General features: G+C 38.8%; 2 protein-coding genes across 2 annotated transcripts in view; one reads left to right on the top strand and one right to left on the bottom strand.

The window, feature by feature from the left end:
* Positions 1–2,905: 2,905 nt before the first annotated feature.
* On the bottom strand, positions 2,906–10,548 carry CEP19 (centrosomal protein 19). The gene is made up of 3 exons (XM_037147433.2): positions 10,126–10,548; positions 6,414–6,610; positions 2,906–6,102 (listed from the first exon to the last, which is right to left on the bottom strand). The coding sequence occupies exons 2-3, from the start codon at positions 6,541–6,543 to the stop codon at positions 5,744–5,746; spliced, it is 489 nt and encodes a 162-aa protein (XP_037003328.1). The 5' UTR covers positions 6,544–6,610; positions 10,126–10,548; the 3' UTR covers positions 2,906–5,743.
* The window catches only part of PIGX (phosphatidylinositol glycan anchor biosynthesis class X), a 34,066-nt gene continuing 20,105 nt past the window's right edge, over positions 6,719–20,679 (top strand). The window contains exons 1-4 of the mRNA XM_053672840.1: positions 6,719–6,794; positions 10,105–10,440; positions 10,495–10,674; positions 15,380–15,443. Of these exons, the coding sequence (XP_053528815.1) occupies positions 6,719–6,794; positions 10,105–10,440; positions 10,495–10,674; positions 15,380–15,443 (656 nt within the window). The remainder of the gene's footprint in view (positions 6,795–10,104; positions 10,441–10,494; positions 10,675–15,379; positions 15,444–20,679) is intronic.

Here is a 20,679-nt window from a genome sequence, read left to right as displayed (position 1 = left end):
TTGAACTTGGCCTTATCTGGGAAGCACTTCATCTGCCCTTCCATTCTAAATGAAAGCTTTGCTGGGTAGAGTAATCTTGGATAAAGGTCCTTGCCTTTCATGATTTTAAATACTTCTTTTCACCCCCTTCTTGCCTGCAAGGTTTCTTTTGAGAAATCAGCTGATAGCCTTATGGGCACTCCTTTTTAGGTAACTATCTCCTTTTCTCTTGCTACTTTTAAGATTCTCTCTTTGTCTTTAATCTTGGGTAACTTAATGATGATGTGCCTTGGTGTGTTCCTCTTTGGGTCCAACTTCTTTGGGACTCTCTGGGCTTCCCAGACTTTCTGGGAGTCTATTTCCTTCATCAGATTGGGGAAGTTTTTCTTCATTATTTGTTCAAATAAGTTTTCATTTTCTTGCTATTGTTCTTCTACTTCTGGCACCCTGATAATTTGGGTATTGAAACATTTAAAGTTGTCCCAGAGGTTCCTAAGTTTCTCCTCATTTTTTTGAATTCTTTTCTTCATTCTGTTCTGGTTGGATGTTTATTTCTTCCTTTTTTTCCAAATCGTTGATTTGAGTCCTGGTTTCCTTCCTGTCACTGTTGGTTCCCTAAATATTTTGCTTTATTTCATTTTGAGTATCTTTCATTTGTTCTTTCATTTCTGGACCAAGCTCAGTTCTGTGAGCAGTTTAATTACCAGGACTTTAAATTCTCCATCAGATAGGTTGGCTATCTCCTCCTCACTCAACTTACTTTCTGAAGATTTGCTCTGTTCTTTTATTTTGGCCCTATTTCTTTGTTCAGGGCACCTGTTAAGTTGTAAGGGGGTGGGGCCTTAGGTATTCACCAGGACAGAGCAACCCTCCTTGCTGCATTGTAGTACTGCCTGTGGGGGAGGGCCCAGAGAGGGAACAATGCAGCTTGCCTGCTCATCTCTAGCCCACTTTCCGACAAACTCTCCTGTGAGACTGGGAGTTTCTCCTACCACGGCAACCCCTGTAGTCCACAGTCAGCTCTGAGTCTCAGTTTCCCCTTAAGTCAGCCTCACCATGCAGCCCGCCACCTGCATAGGGTCTGCCGCCTTGTTGCAACGTGTTCTCTCCATCTGCCATCTTGCTGGTCTGGTTGCTCTCTTTGACTGTTTCTTTAATTCTGTGGTTGTTGGAGTTCCTTGCAGTTTGATTTTCTGGTACTTTTGGTCGTTTATTGATTTTAGATTGGTTGTTATCCTCCTTTTGGTTGTGCAAGGAAGCAAAGGGTTTCTACCTACACCTCCATCTTGGCCAAAACCCCCTTTCCTCAATTTTCATCCACTACTATTGTCAAAATATTAGATAGGTGATTAAATAATTACAATGGACTTGACAAGTAAAATAATTGCAAAAACACAAGGGAGAAAGATCAGTCCCAGGACATATTTAATGTAATCACTTACAGTACCTTGATATGAGGGTGCTTGATAATACATGCTTAATTGGTAAATAGGAAAGATCCTTCATATTAATTCTTGGGCTGACCCAGAAATTCATATACAATCTTTGGTTAAGAGTACAGTACACTAAGAGGTGTACTGAATTCCAAACTGAATTCCATTCCAGGCTTACATGTGATCAAACCTGTATCCCTCAATGAACCAGAGATTCTTAGGGATCCAAAAGACTCAGGATAACCCACGGCCAAACTGAACTTTCAAGGCAGCTCTTGAAGTACGGAGCTTTATGGGCTAAGACTGCATCTCTAGATCTGCTCTCAAGGATAGGTGAGTGGAAGGAGCCAGAGTCAGGGGAAGCAGATACATCTAACAATTAGATAAAATTTGATTAGACACAGAATTAGGTAGAAAAACACAAGGTGATTTCAAGTATTTACTTAATATGGCAGGGTCTTACATGTATTTACAGATTACAGAGAATGAGTCAGCAGGAAATGAAGCTGATATGAGAAAGACAGGGTCAGAGTAAGAGAATGATAAAGCATGATCACAAGAAGAGATGGAACACAAGTCCTCTACAAAGCCAATTTCTGTGCAGAGTGAGAATTGGGTTGAAGGGAGAATTTTTCCATTTCACTTTTACACTCTGGTATTTGCCTAAACTTTTAAAATAATTGACATTGAACATGTATTAATTTTCTAGTGGAAAAAATGTAAATGATATGAGCAGAAGAATAAGCTTTGGACATCATACATGGAGGGGAAAACCCACAACTGCTTGGATCACATGATCTCCCCCTTCTGCTTTACCTGTATGTAGCTAGTACCTCAACCTAATATATGGTAGTATTGTGGCTTTAGCTAAACTATGTTAACACCTCAAAGGCAAAAATTATGGCACATTTTGTATCTTTCTATACATTTAATTTAGTCAAGAAAACATGGATTGGGAAGTGTGCTGCAGATGACATTAACATAATCAAAACATGACTATTTTGATACATATGGGAATTTAGTTTATGGACAAGAATACATTTCAAATGAAGATGAGGAAAGATAGGTAATTTAATAGACAGTGGTATTCGATGGGTATCTGGAAAAAAGTAAAGTTGGGGTCACATCTCACATCTTATACCAAAATATATTCCTGTATAGAAAAAATCATGAGATTGAAAAAAATCTTTGAATGAGGAATGCTTCTCTATATATGACACAAAATCCAGAGGTATAGAGAAAAATATTGATCAATTCGACTTGAAAAAATAGCTGCCTGGAAAAAATACGAACAAAGTCAAAACAAATGACAAGGTGGAAATATCCGCAACTCAAATCACAGACCAAGAACTGTTTTCCTAATAAAGAACTTCTTACAAATTAGTAAGAAAAAGACCAGTAACCCACAAGAAAAATGAGCAAAGGACATAATAAGTTATTTCATTAAAAATAGATGTTACCTAGGTGCCCATCAGTAATAAGCCAAGCAGTGAAAGACAAAATACCATATGATCTCACCTTTAACAGGAAGCTAAACAACAAAACAAACAAGCAAGCAAAATATAACCAAAGACACTGAAATACAGAACAGGCTGACAGGGAACAGAGGGGAGAGGGGAAAGAATTTCAGAGGAAAAGGGGAAGGATTCACATGAACAAGTATAAAGGACACATGGACAAAAACTAAGGGGGGTAGAAATGGGAGGGAGGTGGGGAGCACTGGGGGGGGTGAGCTGGGATGGGAGTAAAAGACAGAAAATTGTACTTGAACAATAATTAAATAAAAAATGCTTAAAAATAGATCTTATACTCACTGTCACTCAAAAGCAATGCAAATTAAAACTATGAAATGCCATTTTTTTAATTATAAAATTGGCATAGATCAACAAGTTTGTTAACATTCTATTGATAAGCATGTGGGGAAGACAGGACTCGTGTATTGCTGATATTTAAGTTGGTACAACCTTTGTGGTAAGTACTGCCCATTGGTAAAATATGAGGCTTGTCCAGAAAGAATCCAGCTATGTCATATGAAAAATAGATATATTTATTGAAGAAGATGCAAGATACAAGAAACATTGTACACAGGACAATAATGCCTCAGTTGCCTTCAAAGTAGGCACCTTGGGACCTCACACAGTTCTCTGATCTTTGTTGATTGCAGCCCATAGGCATTCAACCTTCTCAAGAGTTCTGCTTATTGCAGGCCCTCCAGAATATGGATCGCTTTCAACAGATTCTCGATCATCTGAAGCATTGCGCCATACTTTAATTTGCACTGCACTCACTGCATTGTCCGAGAAAGCCTTCTGAATCATCTGAATAGTTTCTGTGGAGGAATGTTCAAGCTTAACACAAAATTTGATGCAGATTTGTTGCTCTACTCATTTAGTCATTTTGAATGTGATGGCCACACAGTACACATGCTCACTCAACAGCATCTACCACCCCCACTGACTAGTACAATGAAGTTGTCATTGTTCATACATGCACATTTCAGTCCACTCTCCTTGACTGCCAGGTTACATTGGTGTTGCACAAACCATTCTCATTACATAAACAATGGTTGCACTTTTTTCAGACAGACCTTCATGTACTCCATCTGCATCTCCTACCATTTTCTTGCTTCATCTGTATTAACCACATCACCCTCCTTACTGTCCCTCAACTATGCCAAGCACACTATCCTGTAACCTATGCACTTACCTTTCTCTACTACCCCTGAAATGCACATTTTTCCCTATTTCCTTCAGGCCTTTGCTCAAATGTCACCTCTTCAGTAAGACCTTCTTTGATCACCCTATCAAATCCAGTGGCTTCCATCCTCTCTGACCACTTATCATAGGACATTACTGTGTGTATTTGTTTATTGTGTCCTCTCCAACTAGACTGTAAACCTTATAAAGGCAAGGGCTTTGTTGTACATACTGCTGTATCCTCAGGCTCTGAATAGCAGCACATGCTCAGCACATAGTAGGTACTTATATGGTACAGAGTACTGAATGAATGAATGAATGAATGAATGAACCTCTTTGGAGGAAAACTTAGCAATATCTATGAAAATTTTAAATGCACATATCCAGCAATTCCCCTCGATGCACTATTTATAGTCATATACACATGCAAAATAGAGAATATACAAGGTTATTTTCATTGTTTGTAACAGTGAAGGAGAAAACAATCTAAAGTCAACTTTTAAAATATATCATCTACATCTATAAACTAAAATACTATGCAGATGTAAAAGAATCTCCAATTCTGAAAATTCTTTTGCCACCTTTGGCAAATATACATAATGAGTCATGACCATCTTAAGTCCCTGGTGGTGTCACTATAAGAATGATCCCTTTAATGGGGGCTTTACCTTTTAATGGTAAACAGAGTAGAAACAGACAGAAAGAATGACTAATTTTTACAGGTTTATTTAGTATTAATTTCCTTGCAGAAAACACAGGATTTCTACCAATCAAATAATAATAATATAGCAAGAAGAAAGATCTATACACATATAACCTTGCTTAACAAAAATCTCCTTTGTACATGCAAATCTATGAACAGGTCCAAACTGGAAGTACCTATTGTTCATTTATTATGGGTAGAGTTCCCATTTTACAAACAAACCTCTTACTTATGGGAAGAGGTTCAGGTTTCGGAATGTCTTTGGTTTATATTTCCAGATACCAGAAGGGCAGAATCCCCCTGCTGTTCATCAAATTACATGGACTTGCTCTTCTACTCCAGAATACTTGTAAAACAGAGTTAAATGTATATAAAGACATAATGTATACCGGATAATCCCCTGGTAACCATATACACCCTCCAATCTTATCAAATTATAATTTGCTTACTATACCCTTCCCCTCTTTTTCCTCCCAGTTTCTCATCTGGAATCCTCTATAAGCTTCTATTCAAATACTACCACTTCAAGGGCCAGGCAAAGTCCCATCTTGCCACTGAAGAACCAAGTCTTCCCTGACTATTCTGCTCTACAGTAATCTAGGCTCTGACCCTTTTTCATTTTTATCAATCATTTGGCTTTAATGTTTTTGCTGCCTAGTACTGTTAATTAGGTTTTCACAAGTTTTTGACCCATCTTCCAATTAGACTGTGAGCACCTTAAAGTCAGATTCCTATGTACTGATTTTTTTATATTCCTCATGCACCTACATAGTAGATTTTCCACATGTCTTGGTTTTGAAAAGTCACATGGTCAATCCAAATATGACCCAACATGTACATTTAGTGTTCTTTACAGATTTTTCTAGAACTGATCTATATTCTCTGTATAAACACAGAGTTTCTGTTAGCTCAATAAATGTTTGTTTTGGGGATCAGAACTCATCTGCTGACTCTGTGTCCCAGCCACAGGACTGCAGTTCATCCTGTGGAAATTCAACTTCGATGTCATAAACAAAATTTGGATCATCCTTCTTCTTCTGATTTTTCTCAAAAAGTTCATCCATTATGCTCTTTCTTTTGGCAAGTTCCTTGTCATCTAGTTTGTTCAGGTCTTCCTCGGGATCAATAGTTGTTTCCCGTCGAATTTGTTCCATTGTTTCTGCCAAACTCTGTCCCCACAAGTAACCTCGTAAAAAACTGAATAACTTTTCCAGCTGTCTCAGGGACACCTGTTCCAAGTAACTCTTGTGTCGTGGATTATTCTTTAATTGTTCAGCAGCTCTGTTGCAATCTAGGAGAGAAACAAATCTATATACCACACAGAACCTATACACCACAAACTATTGGTGCATTGCAAACTACTGACAGGATTATCTGCCATTATAGCCAAGTAGCAAAGTGGCTTTTTTGAGAACAAATTATTCTGCAGAAGTAGAATTGAGCTTTGAGTGTGGCAGAGAAAGGAGGGATATATTTTTTATTTTCATAACCTAAGAGGTCTGTTTAACTCTGAATGCCATGTCACACCACAAGACTCAAATCATTCTTATTAAGTGATTTAGAGAATATTTAAGATAGGAGGCATGATAAAACATGAGGTACCTGAAAACTTTGAAAAGTTTCGTACAGGCATAATGCGCTGGCGATTTTTCCCCTTCATTTCATTCTCATAGATTAAGATAATAGCTGGAGGCTGGAATCTAACTCCACATTTCTTGGCAGTGCACATCATTCTCACATACTCGTCAGGGTAAATCAGAGGAAATCTGATGAAGATGTGTTAGTCACATAATGACTTCCTGAAAAAGAGAAAAAAAATTACCATAAGTGTTGGATAAATCACACTCCTCCCTATCCCTCTTCCCCAGTGTATCTGGCTCTAGTCCAGATCTAAATCAGTTCTAGAGATGCATGATCAGCCTATCAACCTCAATATTTCAAGGGTTACCCCTGAAAGTTCCGTTTGGCCCTTGGTTAGCCTTAGTCTGTTGGGTCCCTGATTCACTGAGGGCTGTAGCTATAGTCACACATGAGCTTAGAAATGCAGTTCGGTTTTGATTTCTTAGTGTACTGTACTCTTAACTAAAGTTTGTATATGAACCCATGAGTCAGCCCAAGAGCTGACTTATGGGATCTTTTTTATTTACCAATTAAACAAGTTTATACAAGCATGCTCCATAATCTTAAACATTATGTCTGGAGGGGTTCACCAGACCAAATCTATTTACCTTGTACTTTCCCAATCATTGTATTCCTGGAGTTTTGGTAATTACTTTTTAAAAAAGACTTTATTTATTTATTTTTAGAAAGAGGGGAAGGGAGTGGGTGAATCCCAGATGTGGAGAAGCGGGCGGACCCACTGAGGGCTGACGGAGGTCACACACTCTCGCGCAGATAAACCGGTGAAGGAGCTAGCAGTGAGACGCGCCGCTAGGGCCCAGGGGCAGGAAACAGCAGAGGGAACTGCCACTGTCCCTCTCCAACCCCGCCCCCACATACAGCGTCAAAAACCAGCGACCTGGGTGGCCCCACCCTGGTGAATTCTAGAATCCTAGAAGCAGCAAGAGATAAGGGGACAGTCACCTACAAAGGAGTTCCCATCAGACTGTCAGCGGATTTCTCAAAAGAGACCTTACAGGCAAGAAGGGGCTGGAAAGAGGTATTTCAAGTCATGAAATCCAAAGACCTACATCCAAGATTGCTCTATCCAGCAAAGCTTTCATTTAGAATGGAAGGACAGATAAAGTGCTTCTCAGATAAGATCAAATTCAAGGAGTTCATCATCACCAAGCCCTTATTATATGAAATGTTAAGGGGACTTACCTAAGAAAAAGAAGATTAAAAAGATGAACAGTGAAAGGGCAGCAAACTCACAGTTATTAAGAACCACACCTAAAACAAAGCAAACTAAGAGGACAGCTAGATCAGGAGCAAAAACATAGAAATGAAGATCACATGGAGGGTTAGCAACACGGGAGTGGGAGAAGGAGAAGGGGGGAGAAGGTACAGAAAATAAGTAGCATAGATGGTAGGTAGAAAATAGATAGGGGGGAGGGCAAGAATAGTATGGGAAATATAGAATCTAAAGAACTTGAGACACGTGGTCATAAACTAAAGGGGGGAATGGTGGGGGGGTGTGCAGGGTGGAGGGGAATGAAGGGGGGAAATAAAACAACTGTAATGGCATAATTAATAAAATATATTTTAAAAACTAAAACTAAAACTCTAAAAAAAAGAAGAAAAACAACTATCTTATAGGTTAATACTTTCTATTCCCTTTTCCCTCCTCTACCCCCAATGCCAAAGCATATTTCATTATAGGGACTATTTTAGATGTGACTATATTATTCCCAGGAAAATTTGCAAATATCAAGGAATCTAGAAGTAAAGCAGCATTGGGTAACCATATACTCAGTTCTGTCAGTGAATCACTATAGGAACATAGTTATTTAATACATATTCACTGTAGAAAACTGGAAGTGATGGTGGGATGGAGTATAGGGAACCTATCCACATGGCATGGTGAATGTAACCCAGCCCCCAACTTGGAAAACTGGTGGGGAGCAAGTTGGCACATAAGAACCGAGCCCATGGATTTGTTTTTCCATGGGGAATCAGGCCTGCATTGTACCTAGGCTGCTATGAGGTTTGCTTTTTGTGAAAACTCCCTCATCCTGAATTGAGGCAACAAATGTTTACTGCATATCTTTAAAGTAACTTCGTAAAATCTATGCTAAACCTCCCAAGGATGGAGTGTAACCAGGTCAACCACTCTTCACCTTGCATCTAAAACATCCTTTTCTTTGAAGTAATTAGCAACATTCTTTCCTTTGTTATCTGTAAAAGGTAACCACCTAAAGCAAACCTGTGCATAGTAAATGAAGACCATCCTCAAAGTAATGTACCCAGAAAAGCAATAAAAGCCTGTCCAGGCAGGGGTCAGGGCCCTCCTCTCAGAGAGTGGCCATGCCATCCCTTCTTCTCTACAGACTTCTGTAGTTCGTGTGAATTTGTTTGTCCCAGACACAACACATGTACCCCATGGGCCCAGAGTCCACATCAACATGGGGTGGAGGAAACATATAAAATAAGCACCCTTGATTCCTCCCAGTCTTTTTCCTAGACATAGTTTTATTTTTTAACTATAGTATGTTCTTTTATATTACACATACTATTAAATTTAAACAACCTTTCAAATTTAATAACCTATGTAATTTTGCCATTAAATATTCTACTAAAATCTGAATTTTAGTAGAATGTCCTATGGATATACCAAAATGTCTATTATTCACCCCTTATTGCTAGGTGTGAGAATTTTGTATTTAGAAAATTAATAACATGTAAAAAATGCTTTTTCAAATTTCTGTACTCTGCCCCTGATTTAATGCAATGATCCTCCCCACTCGACCCCCTCTTTCTTCTTCTTTTTTTAAAAACAAATACTAATCCCACTAAAATCTGGTACGTTAGCAAATTTTCTAGGAGATTCCACTGAACACAAATTCTACACACTCAAGCAAATGGCTGTACTCATGAAGAATATATACAACTGATACTCAATAATGTAATTCTGATTACAGACATTTGTATATTTTTAAATTTAAAAAACTTTTATTTTTACTAATGTTTGTATCCTGTCTAAAATGTAAAAATAAGTCTGATACTTATAATAAATCTACTGTCCTTCTCTCTTCTCCTCTGTATAGACAACCAGTTTCAATTCTTTCAAGTTTCTTCCAAAATTTAGCTCTATAGTTCATCATAGCATGCTTATTCTGCTATTTTCAGTTTTTATCTTCTGATATCTTTCCTCTTTGAGTCATTCGTCCTACAGCCCTCTGTTCTGCTCCAACCTGCAATGGACACTCTCTCAGCCTACTTACAGATTCAGCTAAATTTCTTAAGACAGACGGACGCTTCTTCCTAGACACTAAGACTCTGCCTCCCTCACTCCCCGCCCTGCCTAGCCCCAAGGAACAGTGACTGCCAGAATCTAGCCAAGCATCCCCCACAGTGTATGGATTTTGCCAACATGTAGACAGACGATCCTCTCCCTGCTCAGGTCTCTACCAGTGAAAGACTTTTTTTTTTTTACCCTTAGAGAAGTACAGTAAATGCATTTTCTCTGGCAGGACATCATCTAAAACCTCCGTGAGGGGGGTTGTTTCCATCCAACTGCAGTGCACTGAGAAGCACCTGACTCGACTTTGACACCCGGCAGAGCCTGGCATTGCAGTACGAGGCGACAGCCACAGTCCTATAGACAGGGCTGTGGGGTAAAACTCCCCGGCAGGAAGCCCGAATCCACAAATACCTGGAGGTGGAAGTCGAGAACAACAACTGGACGAGCCCGCACCGCAGCCAGCGTGCCTAGGTCACAGTCGGGTTCCGGGCCCAGGAAACCGTTCCCACAGAAATAGCCCCGCTGCTCTCAAAGGCGCTTGCGCCTTTCCTTTCCCCGCCCCCAACCGGAACACCAAGGGGCGGGGCTCGCGAACGGTGAGAGCGAAGCTCGGTTTCCGAGTGCAGCCTCGGGAGAGCGTGGAAGTTTCGCTCGCCGGGCTTGCAAGGAGTAGTGGCGGGGAACTGGGGGACCGAGAGCGTGAGGACACCAAAGGCGTGGGTGCCCGTAGGCTTCCGTCCCAGTCACTAACTCCTTAGCAGCGCGCTCTAGGAGCGGCGTGAAGCGTATGCGGGCTTCTTTTCCGCATTTCGCCCGGGCGCGCTCCTCTCCGGAGCACGTTCTTCGGCGTCCTGGCTGCCCCTGCCTGGATCGTGGTGGTCCGAGTGGTGGCCTGGATATTCCTCTGGGAGTCAACCTGCACTACAGCTACCGCCCTCAATGTCGCACCCACCGACGCGGGTAAAGGGAAGGGCGTGTCTGCGGGAATGGGGGCCGGATTTGAGGGCCAAGGGGGTGAGCCGCAGCTCGGACTTCCGAGTCCTCTCCCTTAAGCTGTTCGCTAGGGTCGTTCACTGTAACCCGGCGCGCGACCCTAGAACTGTGTGCTGAGCTGGAAGAGATTAAAAACAGAGTCGACGTATCTCCTCTTCTGTCACCCCACTCGTCCCCAGCACAGCTCTGTGGACTCTGGAGAGTCGGGATCTGTTGTTCCGAGGCAGGACTGGCCACTCTGTTACTAAAATATTGTGAAGGAAGTACAGCCTTGAAGCGTCTTGGGATGCATGAAGTTTCTTAACAGGAAGGGGCCAGCAAGGCTTCCGTGCCCTGCGAGATGTGAGAATCCCAATCCAGAATACAGAGACTGGGGGAGTGGGGAGAAAACGACTAGTTTTGTCTTACAAACATTAAAAAAAATTTCACTCATCCCAGGTGTTTACTTTTTATTTTTTAATTATATTTTATTGATTATGTTGTTCCAGTTTTTCCCCCTTTCCCCCCCTCCACCCAGTACCCCTTACTCCCTCAGGCAATCTCCCCACTCTATTGTCCCCTGGCCACCTGTCATGCGTGGAAGTTCTTTAGCTACTCCATTGCTTACACTCTACTTTTGGACTAGGGTTTCTTTATCATTCCTGCCTAAGCAAGGGAGTTGGTTGATTTCTTTGGGCCCAAGTACGTGGGCTGGAGTGCTGTACTAGTTGTGGTTCCAGCCCTCCTTGAGCGTTCATTGTGGGGGAGGAGACAGATTCCTGTAGTGATAATTAGATAAATTATGACTTTGATAAGGAAAGGAAAGTCAAGCCACGTGAGTTTCTCCATCTGGAAAATGAGCATTATCAGACTAGTGTTTGTCAGTCAATGCAGTTCTGCTTTTGTATGTTTACATATCTATTATGTTTCAAAATTCATATGAAGAAAAGATTTTGAGGCCAAAAAGGTTTTTTTTTAAATTATTTATTTATTTATCTTTAGAAGGGAATGGAAGGAGAGAAGGAGAGGAATATCAATGTATGGTTGCTTCTGGTGCATCCCCTGCTGGGAACTGGCCCCTGCTGGGAATTGACCGGCAACCCAGGCATGTACCCTGATGGGGAATCGAACTGTGATCTTTTGGTTCACAGGCCCGTGCTCAATCCACTGAGCTACACCAGCCAGGGCCAAAAAGTTTTTTATATGTTTTATTCCATATGCCATTACAGTTGTCCCATTTCCCCCCCTTTCATTCCCCTCTACCCTGCACACCTCCTCCCCCACCATTTCCCCCATTTAGTTCATGTCCATGTTCTTTAGAACATGGTTCTTTAGATTCTATATTTCCCATACTATTCTTGTCCACCCCCCTATTTTCTCCTTACTGCCTATGCTACTTAGTCTCTGTACCTTCTCCCCACCCCCCCACTCCCCTGTTGCTAACCCTCCATACGATCTCCATTTCTATGGTTCTCCTCCTGTTTTAGGTGTCCCCTTAGTTTGCTTTTGTTTTAGGTGTGGTTGTTAATAACTGTTTGTTGTTCTTTCACTGTTCATATTTTTTATCTTCTTTTTCTTTGATAAGTCCCTTTAACATTTCATATAATAAGGGCTTGGTGATGATGAACTTCTTGAATTTGACCTTATCTGAGAAGCACTTTATCTGCCCTTCCGTTCTAAATGAAAACTTTGCTGGATAGAGCAATCTTGGATGTAGGTCTTTGGATTTCATGACTTGGAACACTTCTTTCGAGTCCCTTCTTGCCTGTAAGGTCTCTTTTGAGAAATCAGCTGCCAGTCTGATGGGAACTCCTTTGTAGGTGACTGTCCCCTTATCTTTGCTGCTTCTAGGATTCTCCTTCATTTTAATCTTGGCTAATGTAATTATGATGTGCCTTGGTGTGTTCTTCCCCGGGTCCAACTTCTTTGTTACTCTCTGAGCTTCCTGGATTTCCTGGAAGTCTATTTCCTTTGCCAGATTGGGGAAGTTCTTTTAATTTTTCCACTTGTTGCTCTTCCTCTTCCCCTCTGGTAGCCCTATAATTCGGTTGTTGGAACATTTAAAGATGTCCTGGAGTTTCCTAAGCCTCTCCTCATTTTTTTGAATTCTTGTTTCTTCATTGTTTTCTGTTTGGTCGTTTTCTTCTTCCTTCTGGTCTCCTACATTGATTTGAGTCCCAGTTTCCTTCCCATCACTATTGGTTCCCTGTGTATTTTGCTTCATTTCACTTAGTGAAGCCTTCATTTTTTCATCTAATTTGTGACTAAAATCAACCAGTTCTGTGAGCATCCTGATCACCAGTGTTTTGAACTGTGCATCTGATAAGTTGGCTATCTCTTTGTTGCTTAGAAGTATGGGCCCTGGGGCTTTGAGCTGTTCTTCTTGAGCCATAATGTTTTGGTCTGTTTGCACCTGTTATGTATGAGGTGCGGAGCCTAAGGTGTTCACCAGGGTGGGGCAACCCAGGTCACTTGGTTAAGAAGCTGAATGTGGGGGTGGGGTCAGAGAGGGGCACTGGCCCTTGTTCCACACTCTCGGATTTTGGTCTCCTCTGCTGCTTCCCACAAGCAAATTGGGCCCTTCTGGTACCAGTTCCCAGATGTGTGGGCTTTTGCACCCTCCAGAACCCTATGGGTCTCACCAACAAACTCTGTGAGCCTGGGAGCCTCTCCTAGCACCTTGACCCCTGAAAGATTTTCCAATTGGTGCTTTTAGGCTTTATTTCTCAGCACTGGGGCCCTGGTTTGCGTGGTCTATCTCACTGCTCGCTCCTTTGCCTGGTTTATCTGCACACGAATGTGTGACCAGGGTCAGCCAGCCGCCTTGCCCCCTCACTGGATGTGCCGGTTGCCACCCTGTGCCTGGGGTCTGCCAACCGCCACCTGCGCACCTGGGTTGGTCTGGCCACTTTTTCCTGCGCAAAGCCTGCCTCTCCGCCAGCCACTGTCTCCACCCCCTTTTACTGGTCTGAATGAATGATTCGTTGTTGTCAGACTTTGGTACAGTTTAATTTTCTCTCTGTTTTGGTTGTGTTCTGGTTTTTAAATATTTGTTGTTCATAAACTTGGTTGTGCGAGGAGGAACAGTGTTTCCTCCTACGCCTCCATTTTGGCCGTAAGTCCAAAAAGGTTTTTTAAACCATTGGACTTGGTAACATCTTTCTAGACTGTTCCCACACTGGCATTTTATGATTCAAAAAGGGTCAATTTCCCGAGGGAGTACAAACAGACCACAATAACCAAATAAAGTAATACTTAAGTGAAAAAATATATAAGGTGAGTTCAGATGCAAGAAATTTGTTTTGAAGATGGTACTTTTGCCTTAAAAATGATAAATTGTCTAGTATTTGCTATATTGTTTATAAATTAGCCTTCCTACCATCTCCAGATGAATGTGATTTACTACTCTCTAGTGTATATTCCAACTTAAACCTTTCATCTTACCTTTTTTATAATTTAATATATTGATATTTAAAAACTCTTATTCCCTACCCCACCCCCCTTAGTATTAACATGATGAAGAAACATCTGGATTTGTACAAGAGGTGCCCTAAGTTATTTGTTTGTGGTAAATAAGGCTTTCTTTAAATAGCTAGGAAAGTGGAAATATTTGAGGCTTTAAATGTCAGGCAAATCTGGCTTTTAATCAGTCACTTATTTGTAAGACCCAGAGCCAGTTAGTAACTGTTATAAAGCCTCCTTTGTACAAATGGCAATAATTTTGAATTCCTATTTTGCTAGGTTGTGAAAGTTAAAATTCATGTGAAAGCCCCAAGTAGAGTATCCGTCATATAAATATTATTTAAGAAATGTTATTTTTCCATAGTTTTTCCCTTTCTTCCCTTGTATATTTCAGATGTTTTCATCTCCATGTCACTTTTCTTCATGTGTATTGTCAGGAATATATCTAGTGGACCTAGCAACATACAATACAATATGGGTTTTAGTGTGTTTGTTCTAATGTTCTTTCTGTACACTGCCAGCTTTTGAAAATGGGGTAAAATTATATAGCAAGATGCCTGGCAGAGTTGGTGATCTGATCATCAGTAATTGAATTTTTAATTGTGTGATGCTAAAATTAAGTAATAGTTTTAATGTCTGAAATCTGCATGGAGTCTGTATAGTGAGATTTCTGGTTATTCTAAGTTTATAGAGGAACCCTTTGAAAAAAACTCCAGTTTGGTGTGGATGGTAGAATATAGAAATTGCCAGTATGAATCTAAAAAACAGTTTCAGTGAGCTGGAATTAAAACTGAGATTTTCTGGCTCTTTTTTTTTTTAGCTATTTTGTTCTTTTTGGTGTTCTGGGATCATCTGAACAAAGTAATATTAGTAACAAATACTTACATATAGTACTATGTGGTCAGACCTGTTCTAATTCCTTCTACAGTTATTTTTTCATGACAGCTAGCAGAGCAATGAACCAAAGTCACACAGCTATTAAATGACAGACTTGGATTTGAAGATAGGCAATAACTCCAAAGTCAATGTTCTTAACCCCTGTGCTATATATACTAGAAGTAGATTAATATGTAGTTCAATTTAAGTTTTAAAAGTTTTTGTTTTATTTTGAGGTTGGCTACATTTTTCCATTCAAGTAAAGCTTATTAAAATAATTATTTTCTAATTATTTAAGTATTCTTTCATTATGTGCTTGCTTTATTTAAACAAAAAACTCTTTTGGTTCTTACAGGCATAAGGGCCACTTGCTCTGAAATTATTTTGCAGCAAGAAGTTCTGAAGGATGGTTTCCACAGGTAAATTGCCTATACTTGTATTTGCATCAAAGTACTGTTTCATATAATGTAGAGGAAAAAAAATCAGTAGTTGAAAAATGGTTGAACTGAAAAAAATCACTTGCTTTATTCCAGTTATAAGTGACAGATTTTTTATATATGGTTACAGTTTGAAATAACGATTAAAATAACAGTGGAAAAGAAAACATGTTTGTTATTTACCATATAGTTAGAAGTTGTATATACAATATCCTGTTTAATCTTCACAGTGGTTGTGAGATGGATGATACCTTTCTAATTTTTCAGGTGAAATAACTAGGGCACAGAGAATTTAAATAATTTGGTAGTGGGTAGGGTGGCTCCAGTTTAGGACTACTCTGCTCCAAAGCTGTGTTCACAAGTAGTGCTAAGATATTATACCACCCTAAGTCACTATTCGTGATTTTCAAGACTTGGTTCCAAATGACCAAGCTGTTTCCAAAATACAAATTATCCTCAAAAATTAGTATTTGCCAGTATTGAAGGTATTTAAAAGACTGGTAAAACGTTGTAGAAACTGCTCCATAAGAAAACTTCCCAAACTTTAAAGCTTCTCAAAGTGATTACTCTGAAATGATTCTCAGGTATTTGATGTAAAAATTCTAATACATTTATTTATTTGTTTATTAATCCTCACCCAAGGATATGTTTATTGATTTTTAGGGAGAAAGAATTAGGGGGCAGAGAAAGAGAGAAACATTGACATGAGAGAGAAACATTAATTGGTTGCCTCCTATTCCAGGGATTGAACCTGCAACCTTTTGGTATAGGGGATGATGCACCAACCAACTGAGCCATCCAACCAGGGCCTGATAATGTTTGTTTTTAAAATCGCTTCATTTATAAGTCACCTTAAACTAAAATATCTCACCCTCCTCTTCAAAGTTGGCCTACATGTGAATGACTAGGAGGTATAGAAAGAACTTGGGGTGGGGTTATTTTTTGTTGTGGTTTTCTTTTTAACTCAGATTTTGGCTCAAAATGTAGCTCTGTTATTTAATATCTGCATGGCGTTAATCAAGTTACTTAAGTTTTACTACCTTATCAGTAACACTGGATAAGGATAGTAGTTCCTCATTAGGGTTGTGAGAACTAAATCAGACACTAGTATTTGGAAAGCCCTTTAATATGGTGCTTGTCACATACTGCACACCTAGAAAAGGTTGGGTATTATTATTAATATTGAGATAGGTGATCAAGCAGGGAAATACAGTTTCAGTTAAAGAGGAGATATGACTATAAAGTAGTAAAACTGACTTTGGAAGGGAAGTTGCTTCTGAAAGGAGTTTTTTTTGACAAGAGTTCCTGGCACATTTTACCCAGTGTCAAGGTAATTGTGCCAAGTGTATAGCTTCTCTCTTTAAAGTAATTGGGATGTATTCTCAGGAGGACTGGGAGATAATAAATAATGTAAAGATGACAGTATAATCATAAATGATTCTAATAAGGAAGAAAGAAGTACCTGGAGAGGCTATTGTGAGGGCAGAAGTAGCTGTTCAATTGTAAATATTGCAGATAAAAAGCAGGAAATAAAACCAAATATGAAGAGAGGCAGAACCTACAAGAATAGCTTCAGAAACTAGAAATCTGTTATTTGAGACCTTCAGAATATGCCTGTAATCATTGTTTTAAAAAAGGCTTTTTAGTTATGTGTAGAGCATGTATAGTCTTGCTGCTAGGGTAGATGAGGAAATATTAACAGATTAAAGAAAGTAAAATTTGATAGGTCCTCTTATTTCTATCTTCTTGGTCAGGAAGAATTCCACTTTGGAAAGGGTCAAGCAAGCATTGGTAGTAGGAAACTGAAGTGCAAAATGTGTAAGGGAAGTATACAAAAGGACCTTACTACTATAAATGACTGTAGGGTCTCCCCTCTCTGATGAACTATATCTTGTTTCAGTGGGAGAACTTGCTTGAATGATTGCTGAACTTCTGTTTGTAATCTTTGGATAATCTGGGAGTTAGTTGATGTAGGTTCTGGGCAAAATTTTAGACCAGATTATTAAAAGGATGGTTTGTACACACAGGAGGAAGTGGAGGTCTCTGGGAATTAGAGAGACTTATTTAAAATTTATTTATTAAATTTATTTATTAAAAACTTATTTTCTTTTAGAGCTATTAGATAGGTAGATCAGAGAAATGCTGGAGCATTTCCATATAACTTTTGGAATCAACTTGTAGATTTCATCAAAAAAGCATTGTGAAATTTTGTGTGGGATTCTGTTGAAACTTAGATCAATTTGTAGAGAACTGATTGTGAATGTTGAATGTTCTAATGCATGAATATGGCATCTTCATTTATTTAGGTTTTATCGGTTTAATCTTAACGATATTGTAACTTTCAGAGTCTATGTCTTACACATACTTTGTTAAACGTATCCCTAAATATTTCATGTTTTTTTATGTAAAATTTTCATTTCTACTTGTTTGTTGCTAATAATAGAAATACAGTTGATTTTTGTATCGTGTTTTAGTACCCTGATTCCTTATGAAATCACTTATCAATGCCTATAGCCTTTTTGTAGACTCCTTGGGCTGTTCTACATAGGTGATCATGGGTTTGTAAGTAAAGACAATCTGTGCACTTGTTATATGTTTTTATGCCCTTTTTTACCTGGCTAGGATCTCCAATAGGACATTGAATTAAAATTTGTTATTTTATCCAGTCTGTCAATCTCTACATTCTAATTGGAGTGATCAGACCATTTACTTTTAGTGAATGTTGGTTTGGTTGGGTTGGCTGAAACTTACCCATCTGGCTACTTATTTTCTATTTCGTCCATCTAGTCTTTCTCTTCTTGCCTTATTTGGATAAACTAAGTATTTTTTAAGCATGTTGTTTTATCTCTATTTTTGGCTTATTAACTGTATTTCTTTTTTTTTTAGTTGGTTGCTTTAGGGTGTACAGTGTACAATTTAACTTACCACAGTCTACTTTCAAATAGTATTATTTTACACCGTGAATAATGTATGACTCTTACATCGAAATAGTTCATTTCCTCCCCCTTTTCTTTATGCTATTGTTGATATACATTTGTTAACTTTACATTTTACTTACGTTGTAAACCCCACCATATATTGTTATTATTTTTATTTTGAAGAGTCATGTTACATTATTATTTATTTTATTTCTGGCAAATACCCATAATATAAAATATACCATCTTAAACCTTTAAAATTGTACACTTCAGTGGAATTAAGAACATTTACACTATTGTGTTACCATCACCACCATCCATCTACAGAACTCTTCACCTTGCAAAACTGACATTATACCTCTTAAACATCAACTCTCTATTCTCCCCTTTTCCCAGCCTCTGGCTACCACCATTGTACTTTCTATCTCTCTGAATTCGACTATTCTAGGTACCCCATATAGGTGGAATTATACAGTACTTATGATTGGATTATCTCACATAGCATAATGTCCTCAAGTTTCATTTATATTAATTTTTTTGTGTAATTGTCATATTGTTTTTAGTAGTGGTTGCACCATTTCACATTGCCGTCAACAATGCACAGGGGTTCCAGTTTCTCTATCAATCATATTTTAAAGCAATTAAAAAATGAGAGAACTGTTTTTATGTTCACCCACATATTACCATTTGCTCTTCTGTCTTTCTTGTAGATTTAAGTTTCCATCTGATTTCCTTTTTCTGCCTGAAGAACTTCCTTTACTATTTATTGCAGTGACATATTCTTTTAGTTTGTGTTTGTCTTAACCTTTATTTTTGAAGGGTTTACCTCCTGGATATATAATCCTAAATCGACAGCTTTTTTTCTTTTAATACTTTACATACATTGTTCCATTGTCCTCTGGTGTGTTCTTATGTTTGTTACTCTACACATAAAGTTCTTTTTTTTCTTTGATTGCTTAAAAATTTTTTTTTCAGTGACTGGATGATAATATGTCTTAGAATGGGGTATTTTTTGTGTGTGTTTATTCTGCTTGGTGTTTGTTGAGCTTTTTGGATTTACTAGCTTAGATTTTTCATGAAAACCAGAAAATTTTCAGCCATTATATCATCTTCAAATTTTCTTTCTGTTATGTTCTTTGTTCTGTCTCTCTCTCGGCCTCTTTTGACATTCTCTACTTGAGACTGTTGAAAGATCTTTGGAACTGTTTCTCCCACCCCCATTCTTCTTTGCTCAGAATGCTTCGGTTTGTATAGTTTCTGTTATTGTGTCTCGAAGACACTGATTTTTTTCTTCTGCAGTGTCTAAGTGCTTCTAATCATATCTGGATAGATTTTATTTCAGAAATTGTCTTTTTCATCTCTCAAAGTTGCATTTCAACATATATTTCTTCACTTTCCATCATAATGTTCATGTTTTTCTTTAAATCCCCGACATGTTAATAGGTATATAATGTCCTCTGCTAATTTTGTCACTGTCATTTCTACTTCTGTTTCTTTGAGTGATTTTTTTCTTCATTATTGGTCTCATTTTTCTGCTGCTTAGCGTATTTAGTAACTTTTGATTGAATACTGAATATTGTAGATATGAATGTTTTTGAGTGTGTAGATTTTATCTTCTTTTAAAGGAGTTAGCAGTTTCATTAGTAGTTTTTCTTAAGGTATTATTTTAAAGATTTTATTGATTTATTTTTAGAGAGAAGGGAAGGGAGGGAGAAAGAAAGGGGAAGAAACATTGATGTGAGAGAGAAATGTAGATCAGTTGCTTCTCATACACACCCTGACTGGGAACTGAACCCACAACCCAGGCATGTGCTCCAACCAGGACTAGAACCAGCATTAGCCCTTTGCTTTGTGGAATGATGTCCAAACAACTGAGCCACACCGGTCAGGAATATTGGTAGTTTTAAGTTGCTTATTTATAAACTTGATCCTTTTAACCTTTTTTTTCTATGGGTCTAGAGTTACAAATGGCCCTTCATTACTGCAAGGCTAATAATTTAGCTACTAAGGCTTTACCTGTTGGATTTCGAGTGAAAGCTTTGGTTGGGATCCCCATTGGGATTTCTTTGCTTTGGTTGGTTGGAATGGAAATATCTTCCTACCTTGTGTGAAATTTTAGAATTTCTCATCTTTTGGTTCCCTGGTCATCATGTGCCCATCTTGTGGAGTTACGCCTCACTCCTGCGTATCTTAGTATTCCACAGATACTCAAGAGGACTCCCCAGTTCATATTTCTAAGCTTTTCCTACATAGTTTCCTCCTCTCTGGAGCTTAGTGTTATGACTTCCAGCCACTTCAGC

This window comes from Artibeus jamaicensis, unplaced genomic scaffold (assembly GCF_021234435.1).
Source record: "Artibeus jamaicensis isolate MK-2021 breed Jamaican fruit bat unplaced genomic scaffold, CSHL_Jam_final contig_793, whole genome shotgun sequence".
Taxonomy (NCBI): domain Eukaryota; kingdom Metazoa; phylum Chordata; class Mammalia; order Chiroptera; family Phyllostomidae; genus Artibeus; species Artibeus jamaicensis.
The sequence above is the reverse complement of the archived record's forward strand: the minus strand, read 5'-3'. Positions and strand labels throughout refer to the sequence as shown.

What these genes read in the sequence shown, in the direction of transcription:
- CEP19 (XM_037147433.2), bottom strand. Translation starts at nt 6,543, where the DNA reads ATGATGTGCACTGCCAAGAAATGTGGAGTTAGATTCCAGCCTCCAGCT. An exon ending in AAACTTTTCAAAGTTTTCAG is followed by an intron (nt 6,103 to 6,413) that starts GTACCTCATGTT and finishes TTTCTCTCCTAG; the next exon opens with ATTGCAACAGAGCTGCTGAA.